The sequence below is a fragment of the Pelophylax lessonae genome (genome assembly GCF_965119305.1).
Source record: "Pelophylax lessonae genome assembly, chromosome: 10".
In the NCBI taxonomy this organism is placed as follows: Eukaryota; Metazoa; Chordata; class Amphibia; order Anura; family Ranidae; genus Pelophylax; species Pelophylax lessonae.
The window spans coordinates 176,034,593-176,051,965 of record NC_138777.1 but is presented as its reverse complement, the minus strand read 5'-3'; the positions used below and the strand labels follow the sequence as shown (position 1 = coordinate 176,051,965).

Here is a 17,373-nt window from a genome sequence, read left to right as displayed (position 1 = left end):
GGTGCCGGTGGTGTCAGTGGTGTCCCCCCTCCCCCTCCCCCGGTCACACACATACACACAAGGACTGACCAGGTAGTTCATGGTGCCGGCGGTGTCCCCCGGTGGTGTCTCCGGTGATCGTGCAGTAATCCTCCCGGTGATGGCTCGGTCCTCTCTCCCGATCACTTTATAGCGGGCATATCCCGCTCCCCGGACCGGCTCTGTGTCTTTGTCTCCCCGCCGATCACACACCGCCCGGGGTCATCTCTCCGCTCCCCCCTCCCCTGTCTATGGCCGACTGTGTGCTCCGATCCCCGGCTCTCTCTCCGCTCTCTCCCGGTATTCCCGGCTGTCTCGCTGGCAGCCCGACTCCCAGAGCCAGAGAGGAGAGAGGGGGCGGAGAGACGGGACAGGGGGAGGAGTCTCCGGGAGAGACATAACACTACTATCCCATCAATTCCTCTGTCCAGATCCTCTCCCCTCCGGCGCTCCCATTGGCTGAGCCCGGCTTCTTATGTAAATGAGTTCTGGGGGGCGGGGTGAAGCGCTTTTCCCATCAGAAGGAGGTGTTAGAGTGCCCCGGTCTGGAGAGGGATGGGAGGTGTGAGAGCGGCCGGGGGAGGATGGAGGGATGGAGGGATGGAGGGATGGATAGGAGAGGAGAAGAATGGGGGGATGGAAGGAAGGATGGATGGATGGGTGGAAGAACAGGTGAATGTTTGGAAGTATGTGTGGATGGATAGGTTGAAGAACTGATGGATGGATAGAGGGAAGCAAGGATAGATGGATGAATGGAGGGATGACTGGAAGGAAGGATAAATGGAAGAATGGAAGGAAGAATGGTTGGATGAATAAAAGGAAGGACAGATGGATGGCTTGAAGGAGGGATGGATGGAAGTATAGATGGATGAATGGAACTAAGAATGGATGGATGGAAGAAAGGATAGATGGATGAATGGAAGGACACATGGATGGATGGAAGGAAGGAATGATAGATGGGTGGCTGGAAGGACAGATGGATGGAAGAATGGATGTATGGAAGGGAGGATAGATGAATGAATGAAGAAAGGATGGATGAATGAAAGGAACGATAGATAGATAGATAGATAGATAGATAGATAGATAGATAGATAGATAGATAGATAGATAGATAGATAGATAGATAGATAGATAGATATCACAACGGATGGATGAAAGGAAGGAAGAATGGATGGATGGCTGGAAGGACAGATGATGGATGGAAGAATGGATGGATGGAAGAATGGATGGATGAATGGGAGGAAGAATTGATTGATGGACGGATGGATAGAAGGAAGAATGGATGGATTGAAGAAGGATGAATGAATGGAAAGAAGAACGGATTTACGAAAGGAAGGATACAGTAGATAGATGAATTAAGGAAGGATGGATGAATGGAAGGAAGGATAGAAGGACAGATGGATGAATGGAAGGAAGAATTAATCGATGGCTAGAAAAAGAATGGATAAATGGAAGAAGGATGAATGAATGGAAGGAAGAACAGATGGATTGAAGGAAGAACAGACAGATGGATGGAAGGAAGGATGGATGAATGGAAGTAAGAAAAGGTGGATGGAAATAATGATAGATGAAAGGCTGAAATGACAGATGGATGAATGAATCAAAGGATGGATGGATGGAAGGAAGGATAGATGAATGGAAGGAAGGATGGATGGATGGATGAATGGAAGGAAGAATGGATGGATGGCTGGAAGGACAAATGGATGAATGGAGGGAAGGATGGATGGATGAATGGAAGGAAGAATGGATGGATGGCTGGAAGGACAAATGGATGGATGGAGGGAAGGAAGGATAGATGGATGGCTCGAAGGATGGATGAATGGAAAGAAGAACAGAAGGCTGGAAGGATGTTTGGATGCAAGAATGAATAAATGGATAGATGTAAGGAAGGATTGATGGAAGGAATAATGTATGGATGGAAGGAAGACCAGATGGATAGAAGCAAGGATAAATGGATGGCTGGAAGGATGGATGGATAGAAGGAGGAATGGATGGATGGGTGAAAGGAAGGATGAATGAATGGAAGGAAGAACAGATGGATGGAAGGAGGAATGGATGGCTGGATAGACCTATGGATGAAAGGATGTATGGAAGGAAGGATAGATGGATGGAAGGAAGGATGAATGAATGAATGGAAGGAAGGATGGATGAGATCTTCCTGCCTTCCAGCTACAAATACATGGGACAGCCATGCCTGATGTGAAGAGATGCCAGGAGCTGTGTCAGTGACATAGGGGTATGATGGGCGGTATGACAGTATACTCTGATCTACAGACTATGTATAATGACCACCTATAGAGCGGAGGTGGAGATGTGAAGATGTGATTTGTACAATGATGTGATGATGGATTAGGACTCATTCACATCGCTGGGCCCTCTGAGCAGTCTATGGATTGTAATGGAGTGTACACCGGACACAAGGTCATGAATGTGGCATTTCCAGCACCGCAGCCCCAGTCAATGCACCGCCATCCTCTGCTCCACAATGTATATCCACCAGGAAGGTGCTTTGGGGTGCCTTTCACAATGGATGATTGATGTTACACACATGGCAATGCACATGATACCACACAACACAATAGTGTGGTCGTGCCCTGATCGGGGTGTCCGGTACCAGCTGTATCTTGGGGGACAATAGTGATTGCCCAGGAAAGTCCTCACTCTTTGGCCGAGTTCACAGGTTTGCAGTACATGACTTCACTCATTGATGTGCACTAGGGATGATCGAACGGTTCGGGTCCACCATCGGTTCGGCCCGAACATTGGGTGTTCGAGGTTCGGCCGAATTTAGAACTTTTTGCCCAAAAAGTTTGGAATGCGGCAACCAGAACCGACCAAAATGCAATGCTTCAGGAAATGGGCTTTAAAAGCCCGTGATTGGACCAGAACCATTAGCAAAAGCCAATTTGGGGGGGCAGGAGAATGCTAGGAATGTGATTGGAGTGACTAGGGGGTCCCTAGACCAATCATTAGTGAATACGCCCCCCAGTATATAAGATCGCCCCCGCCAAATTCCTAGCATTCTTGTACAGGACATGGAAGAGAGTGGAATGCTGTACTGTTCTAATGTGTTACAAAGTGTCATTTAGCTATTTTTAGTGTGAGGAAAGGGATATCTAGTGTAGTTAGAGAGCTCCTTTACACTTAAGTTAGCTTCAAAAATTTAGTTTCTGTAGGGAAAGTGTTAAGTGTAAAGGGACCGTAGTGTAGTGTAGGGTTAACTGACAGTGACTGCTATGGAAGGGTGACAAAACCCCTCCATAGCAGGGTGACCGCTATAGAGAAATGATCATTTCTCTGAGTTGCTTCGGGACAGGCATATGGCTTCTCACCAGCCAAGCATTTTTCATGCTGCAGGGGCTGCCACTGTCAGTGCTTTTTTGAGGACATGTTTGATGTCAGACATGACATCTGAACATGTGTATAGGGGGTATATATACACATATATGTCTGTATATATACCCCTAGACATATATAGGTGTGATAGTAGCAGAAATATATGCTTGCGCTAATGAAATTATTTACAGTAATATATTTCTGCTACTATCACACCTATATATGGCTAGGTGTCTATATACATATAATTATGTGTGTATATATATACCACTATACACCACTACCACTACCACTACCACTATACACAAGTTCAGATGTTTTGCCTGCCTCAAAAGAACCCAAAAAAATGCCAAAAAAACGCTAGCGTCAAAAAAAAAAAAAAAATGCCCAGGTGTGTTTTTGCTGGCATTTTTTGGGAGTTTTTGGAGGCAGGCAAAACATCAGAACAGTACCACTATACACAAGTTCAGATGTTTTTCCTGACTGCAAAGAACCCAAAAAAATGCCTGCTTTGAAACCGGCAAGGTGTGAAAACCGAGGAGAGAAGCTAACCCCCTGAGCTGAAAGTTTTCTAATACAAACAATCCTTTTTTTTCTGGTTCTGGACATGCTACAGAGCTGAAACTTCACAGGTACACCTTTTAGACCCCCCAGACACAAAATCACACAAAAAAAGTTCTTAAAAATTGTAATTTTTGATAAAAAAGCCAATTATTGAAAAAAAAAAAAGAGATTTTTTGATTTTTACTTTGGATTTCAGATCTGGTGGGTCTAAAAAGTGTACATGTGAAGTTTCAGCTCTGTAGCATGTCCAGAACAATAAAAAAAAAAGATCGTTTGTATTAGAAAACTTTCAGCTCAGGGGGTTGGCTTCGCTGCTGTAACACCTTGCCGGTTTAATAGAAGGCATTTTTTTGGGTTCTTTGCAGTCAGGAAAAACATCTGAACTTGTGTATAGTGGTACTGTGCACAAGTTCAGATGTTTTGCCTGCCTCCAAAAACCCCCAAAAAATGCCAGCAAAAACACACCTGGGCATTTTTTTTTTTGACGCTAGCGTTTTTTTTGGCATTTTTTGGGGTTCTTTTGAGGCAGGCAAAACATCTGAACTTGTGTATAGTGGTGTATATACACACATCCATATATTTATATACACACCTAGACATATATAGGTGTGATAGTAGCAGAAATATATGCTTGCGCTAATGAAATCATTTACAGTAATATATTTCTGCTACTATCACACCTATATATGTCTAGGTGTGTATATAAATATATGGATGTGTGTATATACACCACTATACACAAGTTCAGATGTTTTGCCTGCCTCAAAAGAACCCCAAAAAATGCCAAAAAAACGCTAGCGTCAAAAAAAAAATGCCCAGGTGTGTTTTTGCTGGCATTTTTGGGGGGTTTTGGAGGCAGGCAAAACATCTGAACTTGTGCACAGTACCACTATACACAAGTTCAGATGTTTTTACTGACTGCAAAGAACCCAAAAAAATGCCTTCTATTAAACCGGCAAGGTGTTAGAGCAGCGAAGCCATACTCCTGTGCTGAAAGTTTTCTAATACATACAATCTTTTTTTTATGGTTCTGGACATGCTACAGAGCTGAAACTTCACATGTACACTTTTTAGACCCCCCCAGATACGAAATCCAAAGTAAAAATAAAAAAATCTCTTTTTTTTTTTTTTAATTTTTCAATAATTGGCTTTTTTATCAAAAATTACAATTTTTAAGAACTTTTTTTGTGTGATTTTGTGTCTTGGGGGTCTAAAAAGTGTACCTGTGAAGTTTCAGCTCTGTAGCATGTCCAGAACCAGAAAAAAAAGATAATATAGGTGTAAAAGGAGGGTCCCACATCCCTGTTCTACTGAAAAATTATCTTTTTTTTTTCATGGTTCTGGACATGCTACAGAGCTGAAACTTCACATGTACACTTTTTAGACCCCCCAGATACTAAATCCAAAATCTCTCTTTTTTTTTTTTTTTCAATAATTGGCTTTTTTATCAAAAATGACAATTTTAAGAACTTTTTTTGTGTGATTAATAGTTAATAGGCCAGAACCCTAGGCACTTTTTAGGGGCATTTATTGGGTTTTAGGGCTTAAAAATTGTGTTTTTTGATTACCGAAGTTCGGGTCCCATTGATTTCAATGGTGTTCTTTCGGGAAGTTCGGATGTTCTGGCCGAATCAAACTTTTCAAAAGTTCGATCATCCCTAATGTGCACTGTATTAGGGCCATCCATTCATGGATGAGATCTCCAGTGCACTACAACACACCAAGAAAGGTGCATATCCATTTTTTTAAAAACTTATCACAAGGTCCTGTAGTATTATCATGCTTTGTGTTGCACTAAAACACATGTGCGTTGGCGTGCCGCCGTGCCATTAAGAATGAGTAGCACCACAGCACTAGAACAGGTAATGTGTGCTCCAACCCGTACCTGAGATCAGACTGTAGAAGTACAATGGTTTCCTCTCCTACTGTAATTGGCTGGATTGGGCAACGACCATTGCATGTCTCTGGCTGACCTAGGTTATGTTATATTATAAAGACATATGATATAAAAAGACTTTTGCACCGTTAGGTTGTGATACTATTTAGATTTAGAGTGTAGCCATTGTACAATGCTGTTGGGGGTTTTAGCTTGATGTGAACCTGTACTTTGTCCATGCAGGGTAAAGTAAGTGGGTCACTTTAAAGCAGAACTACACCGCATCGATCTGAGCACCGCAAATCAAAACCGCTATTTCATTCATTTTTAATATTCAAAGTAGTGATCGACTCATATCGTTTTGTTCATTGCCAATACCGATATTTTGGTCATCGTGTATCAGTATCGGCCAATATGGGCCGATATTTTCGTACATTTAAAAAATTTTTATTTTTTTTTTACTTGACAGGTACTCTTGTGGAGGGATCTGGGGTCAAAAAGACCCCAAACCCCTCCTCTGCACTTAAAAGCACTCAAAACGCCAAGTTTGGCTGCTTTGAATGCTGTCATTTTTTGAATCTGGCGCAGGTACCCGAAAGTGATGTCATGACATCACTTCTGGGTTTTTGCATGGAGACCTGATCAGAGCCAAATGCGGCTTTGATCGGGCCTTCGGCGGCCGTGCAGGCTGGTTGCCCAGGTCTCACGGTGGGACGGGAGACCCGGGCGAGCCGCGGAAGGCTGTGGGAGGGAGGGGACGTTCCCTCCCGCTCCTTGTAATGAGAGCCGAGCGGCTTCTCAGCCGCATTGGTTGTCATTACAAGACAGCCGACCGTTGGCTATGGACGCCGGTACCAGGGTGATGTCTCTAGCTGCAAGCACAACTCCGGTACAGCACTTTCCCAAATATCGGTAATATCAGTCACCTTGATGGCCGATTCCGATATATTGGAAAAGTGCATATCAGCCCTCTATATATCGGCTTTGCCGAATAATCAGTCGATCCCTAATTCAAAGCAAATTCACCCATTCATTAAGGTCTCCATGCTTTATTTTATCGAGCAATCACTTTGAAAAACACCCCATAGCATTTCTAGCTGCAGCCACCTAGGAATTCATCTTTTCTTAGCTCAGGCATGCAGGCAGGAAGACGTGCTTAGCTGAGAAAGCCACTTCTTCGCTCCTGAAGACTCCTGGGATGTATGACTTCATTGTCCCTAGACCAGAAAGTAACTGAATATACAAAATACCTTCCTATCTATGTAATAATGCTGGCAGAAAAAGGATTAAAGATAGTCAATGTTGACTTCAAAGTAGCATCTACTGTGACATCACCTCCCCTCCTTCCCACCTTGTCCAATCAAACAACTCCCTGTGTTTATTGAAAAAAATACTGCCCTATCCAATTTTCCCCGCTTGATCTACGATGCAGGCTATAGCCGGCAGAACTCATCAGTGTATTCTGATGGCAGGAAAGTCTCCCCGTCGTCAGAACACAAAGTCGCAGTGGGGAGGATCTATAGGCTGCCCTTCTCCCCAGCTGTAATCTTTATATATATATATATTCCAACCGGGTGCGGTGAACAACACAGTGGATTAAAGTAAAGTGCAATCAGACCATGTCACTGGTCATTTATAGAAAAAGTCTATTTTGGAATTTTATTTATATATTTATTTATATTAAATATATTTATATTTAATATAGCAAGAAAAGAAGTTCTCCTGTTGGTGGGACTTTACAGGCACTCCAATGAATTTACAAAAATATTAATACAAAAGTAATTTTATTGAAACAAGCTATATTGTATATTTAAAAGAAAAGCAAACAGTAGTGGCAATACAAGAACTGCAGGTGACATGAGTACTGTGGTAGAAAGGAACCCAACGCGTTTCGAAGTAAATAACTTCTTATTTTATTATATTAAATATACATTATTTATATTTATTTATATATATATATATATATATATATATATATATATATTTTTTATATATATATATATATATATATATATATATATGTATATATATATATATATACATATAGTGGTCTAAATGAAATACAGTGTAGATAGGTGTTAGGAAGTAAAGAGCTGTTGATCCACCATTCATTTAAGTGCGAGGTATGATATTTTCTTTGTGTAAGTGTATGGGAGATGTCTGTCAGTCAGTGGTCAGGGTCTGGTGGACGTATTTCACCAAGGAGGTCCATATCTCACCTTATCTTTTACAACTCCTTTGATGGTCAGCCTCTTTGGGGCTGAGTTGTATTGACCATCTGGATGATCCATTGAGATTCTTGTAACCCCTGTGGCTCAGCTAAAGTCAGCCTTTACCTATATTTCAGATACAAGTGAACATTTCTTTTAGGCTTCATGCCCGCAACCATACAAAGGCCATACAGTGTGCAGAATAACGTAATGATATTTCTGGGACCCGCTACTAATGCCTACAGCCTCCCATTGAGATGCATTACAAGAGAATGCTATATGTGCTTGTGCATCAAGGGTTGTGTAAAGAACCTGCATGTGCACTGGGGTATGCTCCAAATGCAGATAGTGTGCGTTCAGAGCATATGTCAGAGCACATGCAGGTTCTTTACCCAAATCTCAGCATTTGATTTTCCATCCAGTCATTTCAATGAAATCAATCATTTTTGCTCAAGATCAATTACCCACCTGCAGACTGCCCGGCCGCAATGTACTGCGGAACGGGCGGCCTGCACAGGCTAAGCGGCATACTGGTATGTCGCTGCCTGTTTCCAGGTGTACAATCACACCCACTGTGATTGTAGACAGGTGGAGTTTGTCAGCAGGTCCTGGCCAATGATTCATGGCCAGGACCTGCTGATCAGCTGTGTCCAATCACTGCCCAAAACCCTGTGTTGACAATCAACACAGGGCTCTGTACACAGGGAACGATCTCTCTGTTTCTTCTCCCTGCTTTACAGAAACAAAGAGATATTTAGTAAAAGTCTGCACTCATTACACATTGTTAGGCCCCGTTCACACCGGGGCGACACTACTTTGACGGGCGGCCTCATAGGTCGCGGCGCGCTGCTCGCACCACGACCTCGGAGCGGCCGGCACGGACTTCATAACATTGAAGTCTATGCAGGTCGCTCCAGGTCGCCCCAAAGAAGCTCCGGACCCTTTTTCTAAGTCGGAGCGACTTGTGTCGCTCCTATTAGAACGGGTCCGCAGCTTCTCTATGGAAGGCGACCTACGGCGATCTGTCAGGCGACCAGGTCGCCTGACAGGTCGCCCCAGTGTGAACGGGGGCTGAGGCACACATTTATTCCCTTAATTACCCAAGAGATTAACCCCTTGCTAGCCAGTGTCATTAGTACAGTGACAGTGTATAGTAGTATTACTGATCCCTGTATTAGTGTCACTGGTGATGACAGTGGCAGTTAGTTAGTTCCCACTCAATGTCAGATAGTGTCAGATTGCCTAGCTCACTATCACGGTCTCATTAAAAGTAGCTGATCACCACCCTTAGTAGTATAAAAAAAAAAATTCCAATATATATACCATAATTTGTAGATGCTATAGGTTATACGCAAACCAATCAATATACACTTATTGGGATTTTTTTTTTTTTTTTTTACCAAAGCAGAAGCAGAAAGCATTTTGGCCTAAATTTATGAAGAAATCCTTTCATTTCAAATAATTAAATAATTTCAAAATTTATATTGGATATGTTTTATAGCAGAAAGTAAAAAAATATTGGGGGTTTTTTTTGGTCTTTTTTAGTTTATATAATAAAAAAAATAAAAAAACCCAGAGGTGATCAAATACCAACAAAAGAAAGCTTTACTTATTTGAAAGATATATAAACTTTATTTGGGTACAACGCTGCATGAGGGCGCAATTATCAGTTAAAGTAGCGCAGTGCTAAATAGCAAACAATGGCCTGGTTATGAAGGGGGTTAAACTTTCCAGAGCTGAGGTGGTAAATGACAGAGTTCATGTCCTTTTAATAAATCATAGATTTTATCATATTGCCCAAATCTGTGATGAATCGTTCAATTAGATTGCCACTTGTATGGCCACCCTTATTCTTCCCAAGTCTATAAAAAAAAAAAAAATGGCTAAGGTTGAACTTTAACCACTTGCCAACTGCCTAACGTCTATCTACATCGGCAGTCAGCCCCTCACAGGCAAAGTGACGTAGTACTACGTCGCTAGCCTGTGAGGGTCTAGGGAGCGAGCGTGCGCCGCCGGAGGCGTGCTCCCGCTCGCTCACGGACCCCCCCGCGCGCCTGTGAGCGGCGGACCCGATGTCTGCCGCTCACTCGCGATCGTCGGTTACACCGGGAGAAAGGCAGGCGGCTAATGTAAACAAAGCCGCCTGTCAATTTCCCTTGTGTAACAGCAGAGATCATATGGTCCTGCTATGTAGGACCGTAGATCTCTGCTGTTACATGAAAAGCCACATCCAATCACAGTTAGAAGCACGCCCCTAGGGACACACTTAACCCCTCCTTCTCAAATAAAGTTAACCCCTTCCCTGCCAGTGTCATTTTTACAGTAACAGTGCATATGTATAGCACGGATTACTGTAGTAATGTCACTGGTACCCCCAAAAGTGTCAAAAATGTCAGTCAAGGGTCCGATCTGTCCACCGCAATGTCGCAGTCCCGCAAAAAAAAACGCAGATCGCCGCCATTACTCGTTAAAAAAAACAATAAAAATGACAAAAATCTTTCCCTTAGTTAGTAAACGCAATAACTTTTGCGCAAACCAATCAAAATAGGTTTTTTGCGATTTTTTTTACCAAACATATGAAGCAGAAAACAAATTGGACTAAAATGTTAAAAAATTTTGATTTTTACATTTTTTGGGGGGAATTTCATATAAAAAAATGTGAAAAATATTGTTATTTTTGCAAAATTGTCGCTCTTTTTTTGATTATAGCGCATGATCAAAAAATCGCACAGGTGATCAAATACCACCAAAAGAAAGCTCTGTTTGTGGGGAAAAAAGGATGTCAATTTCATGTGGGTACAGCGTCGCACGACCGCGCAATTGTCCGTTAACGTCACGCAGTGCCGAATCGCAAAATAGGCCCTGGTCAGGAAGGGGGTAAAATCTTCCGGGGCTTAAGTGGTTAAAGGCTTGTCAATCTTTTCTCTTTTATTCATTGCTGCTGGAGAAAACGTTCTCTGTGTTTATCTATGGTCAGCTTTTACATTTGAGCTTGTTAGCGCTCCAAGCAGGAAGACTTTTATAATCTTCTGGTCATGACTTCAATTTGGCTACACAATGCAGGACTTTCTGCGGAGTGAAGAAAAGCTGTGGGAGACCAACATTACCGTGCAGCTTCAAGTATCCAGAACTTGTTCCAAAGCTGGAGACAGTCTCCTGGCTTCCATCCCACTGGCTCATAGAAGATTGTTGTGGTGTTTGCTGGTAGAAGATGACTCATTGGCAAAATATTGATGTGCCATCTGGAGAAATCTTTATGGAAATTCCAGCCACAGGCCATTTCTCTAGGTCTGCCTTCTCATGCCAGTTTTAGACAACCACAATGGGATCGTGGACATCTGCTCATCATGGTAAAACACAGGATTAGAATTGATCAGGGTGCAGAACAGATGTTTCCGACCGAAAAGGTACAAAAGCAATAGTAGGTAAAAATAATATTTAATAAGGTGAACCAGGTCATGAAATTACCGTACATTGCCACATCCCAAAATGTCAAGAAAGATTCCAAAAGGAATAAAACGTTCCTTATAAAACCACCGGGACTTTAATGGCTTTGTACTAAAGGCAAAAACACAATAATGTTCATTAAGATATATAATTTTATTCCAATAAACATAGTTATAAAAATATCCGGTCTAACTGACCATAGATGTTTCCATAATATAAAGAATAAATCATTAAAAACATAGAAGGGTTCTGCAACAGAAGAACAATGGATGTTTGTGCATTCCTGTTGATGTACGGTAGTCCAACACGTTTCTCACTGAAAAAACTGCTTCCTCAGGGACCATACAGGAATATCTACAAAATTAAAAAAACCTTTGATTACTAAAGGTACCCAAATATATAAAATGAATTTCATTTGACCCAGACTGATTCTCTGTTTACGCAATTTCAGAATGCAGCAGACAACCACAATTGATTCTCCCGAGCTTCTCCCATCCTCTGGAATGCTCTACCCCAACCTGTCCAACTATCTCCTACTTTGTCTACTTTCAGACGATCCCTGAAAACACATCTCTTCAGAGAAACCTATCTGACATCCACCTAACAACTGTCCTTTATTTTTCTCCATCAGCCCATCCCCCACAGTTATTACCTCTTGTATCTCATGACCCTCCCTTAGATTGTAAGCTCTAACGAGCATGGCCCTCTGATTAATACTGTATTAAAGTGTATTGTATTTGTACTGTCTACCCTCAAGTTTTAAAGCACTGTGTAAACTGACGGCGCTATATAAATCCTATATAATAATAATATTAATAATAATAATTGGTTGATTTTGGATAGTAAAGTCTAATTATTTGCATTTACCTTACAAAGTGCCTTCCCAAGGTAATGCTATCTTCTGGGGTATCTGCTTAGTAAACATGCTCACTTCTGAATGCACCTTGTTTATGACCTGTTGATGTTGGCCTCACAAATATATGTGGTGCCATGGAGGGAGGCTGCTGCTTATATGCATTTCTTGATCTCTGCTGGGAGTGAACCCAGTGACCAAGCTGTCATGAACCGGATATGAGCTACTGGTCATATGATAGCCAATCACAGCAATTGAGAAGGCCACCCCTGGCTCCAGCATTATGTGTCAAATGAAGCATTGACAGATAACTTTTGCGCAAACCATTCAATATACACTTATTAGGATTTTCTTTACCAAAAATATGTAGCAGAATACATTGTGGTCTAAATTGATGAAAAAAATTTATTTTTAAACATTTTTTATTGGGTATGTTTTATAGCAGAATGTAAATATATATATATATATATATATATATATATATATATATATATATTTTTTTTTTTTTTTTTCAAAATTGTGTTTTTTTTTTATTTATAAAAATAAAAACCGCAGAGGTGATGAAATACCAGCAAAATGAAGCTCTATTTGTGGGGAAAAAAGACACCAATTTTAATTGGATACAGCGTCGCATGACCGCGCAATTGTCAGTTAAAGCAACACAGTGCCTTATCGCAATAAATGGCCTAGTCAGGAAGGGGGTAAAAACTTCCGGAGTGGAAGTGATTAAAGTAGAACTCCGGGGAAAGCATTTTTTACCATTTACGAGAGAGTATAAAGGGGATAGAACTTCTATCAGAAGTTATTGTTGTCTTTGTTGGAGACATCCATCCTTGCTGATTGTCTTGTGATCATTGTCACAAGTGAGATTAAACCTAGAATTTACATTGCCACTGCACAGATGAAAAAGGTGAATTACAGAGAAATGAGTAGGTCTTGGACATCTGCTCCCATCAGGGCAAAACACGGGATTAGCATTGATCAAGGTGCAGAACAGATGTTATGAATAGGTACAAGAGCAATCACTTCTGCTTCTGAGCAGATACCCCCAAGACCAGTATCACCTCGGGGAAGGGGAAATCTTTCATCTGATGACAAAAGTAGGATTTCCCTTGGGAAGACTTCTCGTTTCCTGTTGTGACTCTGTAATAAGAGGTGAACTGAAATCTCAGTGATTCGAGCACAGACAGTAATGATGTGACAATAAAAACCTCATTCTTTCCAGGACAAAAAAAAGGTTTGTCTGAAATTCTACTTTAAATCTTCAGTTTGGGCAGTAAGTCGAAAACACTACCCAGCAGCTTTAAAACCACTCTATACTCAATTGATCTTCAGCATTGTCCCTTGCAAACTCACCTATCCAAAGATGCAGCACCCTGGACTAAAAGGACAATGCTGCAGAGAGTGGCGCCACAGCATTATGCAGGGTCACTTTCTGCAGTATTTAGGATCCACTCATTACTGGATAAACAGGGTGACGAGGGCATGTGACATCATGGGACCCAACCGAAGACACCTGGAAAAAGTGGTATGTAAAGGTTTTTATATTTAAAGGCTTTCTCCAAGAAGGGTGGGAGCAAAGCCTGGAAATAGGCTTCAAAGTATATTTAAACCCCAATAATGAACTTCTGTTATTAGTGGGTGAAGGGGACCCATGATGTCACGGGACCCAACCAAAGACAAGTTTTTTTTAAAGGTTTCTCTGAGGAGGGTGGCGGGCCAAGTGTGGATAATGAAAAGAAATGGCTGCACTCAGATGTTGTCAAAATCCAGGTTTATTGGACATCCCAATGTGGCAAAAAAAGTGGCAAGGTAGACGCGTTTCATTGATCATTGATTAAGCACACATCTTAGTGTGTGAAACGCGTCTACATTGCCACTTTTTTGCCACATTGGGACGTCCAATAAACCTGGATTTTGACCACATCTGAGTGCAGCCATTTCTTTTCATTATTGACTGTCCACGGAGGCGGGCCGGGGCGAGCACCGCTGTTGGTCATCAAGCTTCCCATTACCTTGAGCAGTGTATCTCTTTCCTTTGTATGCAGGGCCAAGTGTGGAGTTGAGCTTTAAAGTGTTTTTAAACCCTAATAATAAACTTTTGTTATTAGAGGGTGAAGAGGACCTATGATGTCATGGGACCTGACCAAAGACACCTGGAAAAAGGAAGTAGAGAGTATTTTTTAAAAGATTTCTCCAAGAACGGTGAAGCGACCAAGTCTGGAATTGGGCTTTAAAGTGCATTATATCCTAATGATGAACTTCTGTTATTAGAGACTGAAGAGGGCCTATGATATCATGGGACCCGATCAAAGATACCTCTAAAAAAAGGTTGTAAATATTTTTTTCTTAAGATTTCTCCAATATGATATAAAGGCATGGGGCCTTTATATCATACTGAAAGCCCAACAATAAACATCCGGTCTGTGAGGGCACTTTGCCTGTCTCTGTACACCAATTTAGAGTTGGTTTTCATTGCCTCCACTTTCATCATCCACAAAATGGAGGTAATTATTTTAAAATTTGGTGCAGGCACAGCACCATTTTGTAAAACTGGTGCTATTAGGAACTACCTGAGTCTGTCCCACGTTTTAGTAAAGCTACTGAAATGGGCTTTTGTGAATCAGGGGCAAGACTTTTAAAAGGACCATGCTGCCGAAAAAGTGTCACAAATGCTTTATTTAATTCCTCCCATTATCAACCAGATGGATTGTGCATGCATACCCAGCCATTCGTTGATGCCTATAACCAGACTAATGAAGGACTTTACATCCAAGGATTTCACTAAAGCTGACCATACATGAAAAACAAAAATGAACTGATTCACCCATCCATACATCTGAGGTGGATTGGGGAATCCTCCCCACTGTACTATTGTATTCTGATGGTGGAGGGGGTCTCCTTCACAGTCAGAATACACAGATCAGCACTACAGCTATTGGCTGCAGTTGCTCATCGAGCATCTTTTTTCAAACAGGTCCATTCAACAGAAGTTGATCAATTGAGCGGCAGATGCCACACATGGATCCATCTATGGTCTTCTTAAAGCGGAGTTCCGGGCACAAAATCGATCTTTTTTTTTTTGTGCCCGTGCGCTTGTTCTCCTTCACCTGAAACAGAATTGGATAGTTAGGTTTTTTTTTTTTTTGTACTCACCTTGTAATTGTAGATCGAATATACTCACCTATTCTTCACTTCCTCCCTCTGCGCCGCGGCTCCGCCGTCACTTCCTGGCTTGCAATGATTCCTGGGAGCTGAACGTCATCGCTCCCAGGAATCAATGCGACGGCACCGGCCCCGCCCATCACTTCCGGGGCGACGTCGCATTCCCTGCTAAACAGCTTCTGGGCATGCCCAGAAGCTGTGGAGGAATGCGGCGCCGCACCGGAAGTGACGAGAGGGGCCAGTGCAGGCGCATTCTGGGAGAAGAGGACGCGGAAGAAGACGCGGAAGAGGATCGCGCCGGCTTCAGCTGCCCACAAGAGAGATGGCAACGCTGTGGAAGAAATTTTATAAGTGAGTATTTCTTCTTGCAGGTAAGTGCGAACCGGGACAGATCAGAGGCTAGCCATTGTGGAATGTACTAGCCCTGACTGTCCCGGGGGTATGTTCACTGAAAATTTTTTTCTGTGCCCGGAACTCCGCTTTAAGTGTAATTGTTTGCTGAAGTCATAGGGCATAATGTAGGAGTTGTGATGTGCCAAGTTTTATTGTAATGCCAGCCATACACGGTTCGAATCTCGGCTGGTTCTGGGTAATGGGCAAGCTGAATGTACCAAGTTGACCAGTCGATCAACTTGGTTACAACCAGCTGGCTGGATTTGCTTGAGATAATCGCAAGCAGTTGCTGTAGCTGCTAGCGATAATCACCCAGGTCTCAGTAAAGCTACTGAAATGGTCTTTTGTGAATCAGGGGCAAGACTTTTTAAAGGACCATACTGCCAAAAAAGTGGCACAAATGCTTTATTTAATTCCTCCCATTATCAACCAGCTTGATTGTGCATGCATACCCAGCCATTTGTTGATGCCTATAACCAGACTAATGAAGGACATTATATATAAGGATTTCACTAAAGCTGACCATACATGAAAAATAAAATGAACTGATTCCCCCATCTATACATCTGAGGTGGATTGGGGAATTCTCCCCACTGTACTATTGCATTCTGATGGTGGGGGGTACTCCTTCGCAGTCAGAATACACAGATCAGCACTACAGCTATTGGCTGCAGTTGCTCATCGAGCATCTTTTTTCAAACAGGTCCATTCAACAGAAGTTGATCAATAGAGCGGCAGTAGCCACACATGGATCCATCTATGGTCATCTTAAGTGTAATTGTTTGCTAAAGTCATAGGGCATAATTTGGGAGATGTGATGTGCCAAGTGTTATTGTAACGCCAGCAATACACGGTTCGAATCTCGGCTGGTTCTGGAGGAACCAGCCAAGATTCGAACCATTAATGGGCAAGCTGAATGTACCAAGTTGATCAGTCAATCAACTTGGTTACAACCAGCCGGCTGGATTTGCTTGGGATACACAGATCAGCACTGCAGCTATTGGCTGCAGTTGCTCATCGAGCATCTTTTTTCAAACAGGTCCATTCAACAGAAGTTGATCAATAGAGCCGCAGTAGCCACACATGGATCCATCTATGGTCATCTTAAGTGTAATTGTTTGCTAAAGTCACAGGGCATAATTTGGGAGTTGTGATGTGCCAAGTGTTATTGTAAGGCCAGCCATACACGGTTCGAATCTCGAACGGTTCAGGAGGAACCGGTCGAGAGTTGAACCATTAATGGGCAAGATGAATGTACAAAGTTGATCAGTCCATCAACTTGGTTACAACCAGCCGGCTTGATTTACTTGGGATAATCACAAGCAGTTGCTATAGCCGCTAGTGATAATCGCTGTCTGCCGGGAGGAGGCAGGAGGGATATCTGCATCAACATTGTCTGTGTTGATGGGGGAATCGAGTGAATTAGATATTCACTCCATGTATGGCCGGCCCAGGGTCCAACACCCTATCTGCAATGTTTTTCTTGATAAGCCATCTTGCAATAATAGTCA

General features: G+C 42.3%; 1 protein-coding gene across 1 annotated transcript in view; it reads right to left on the bottom strand.

Annotated features, from left to right (window-relative positions):
* Window positions 1–13,326: 13,326 nt before the first annotated feature.
* LOC309566013 (uncharacterized protein) overlaps window positions 13,327–17,373 on the bottom strand; it is a gene marked incomplete at both ends in the record, with an annotated part of 64,346 nt that continues 60,299 nt past the window's right edge. The window contains one exon of the mRNA XM_082271032.1: window positions 13,327–13,521. Within this exon, the coding sequence (XP_082127158.1) occupies window positions 13,327–13,521 (195 nt within the window). The remainder of the gene's footprint in view (window positions 13,522–17,373) is intronic.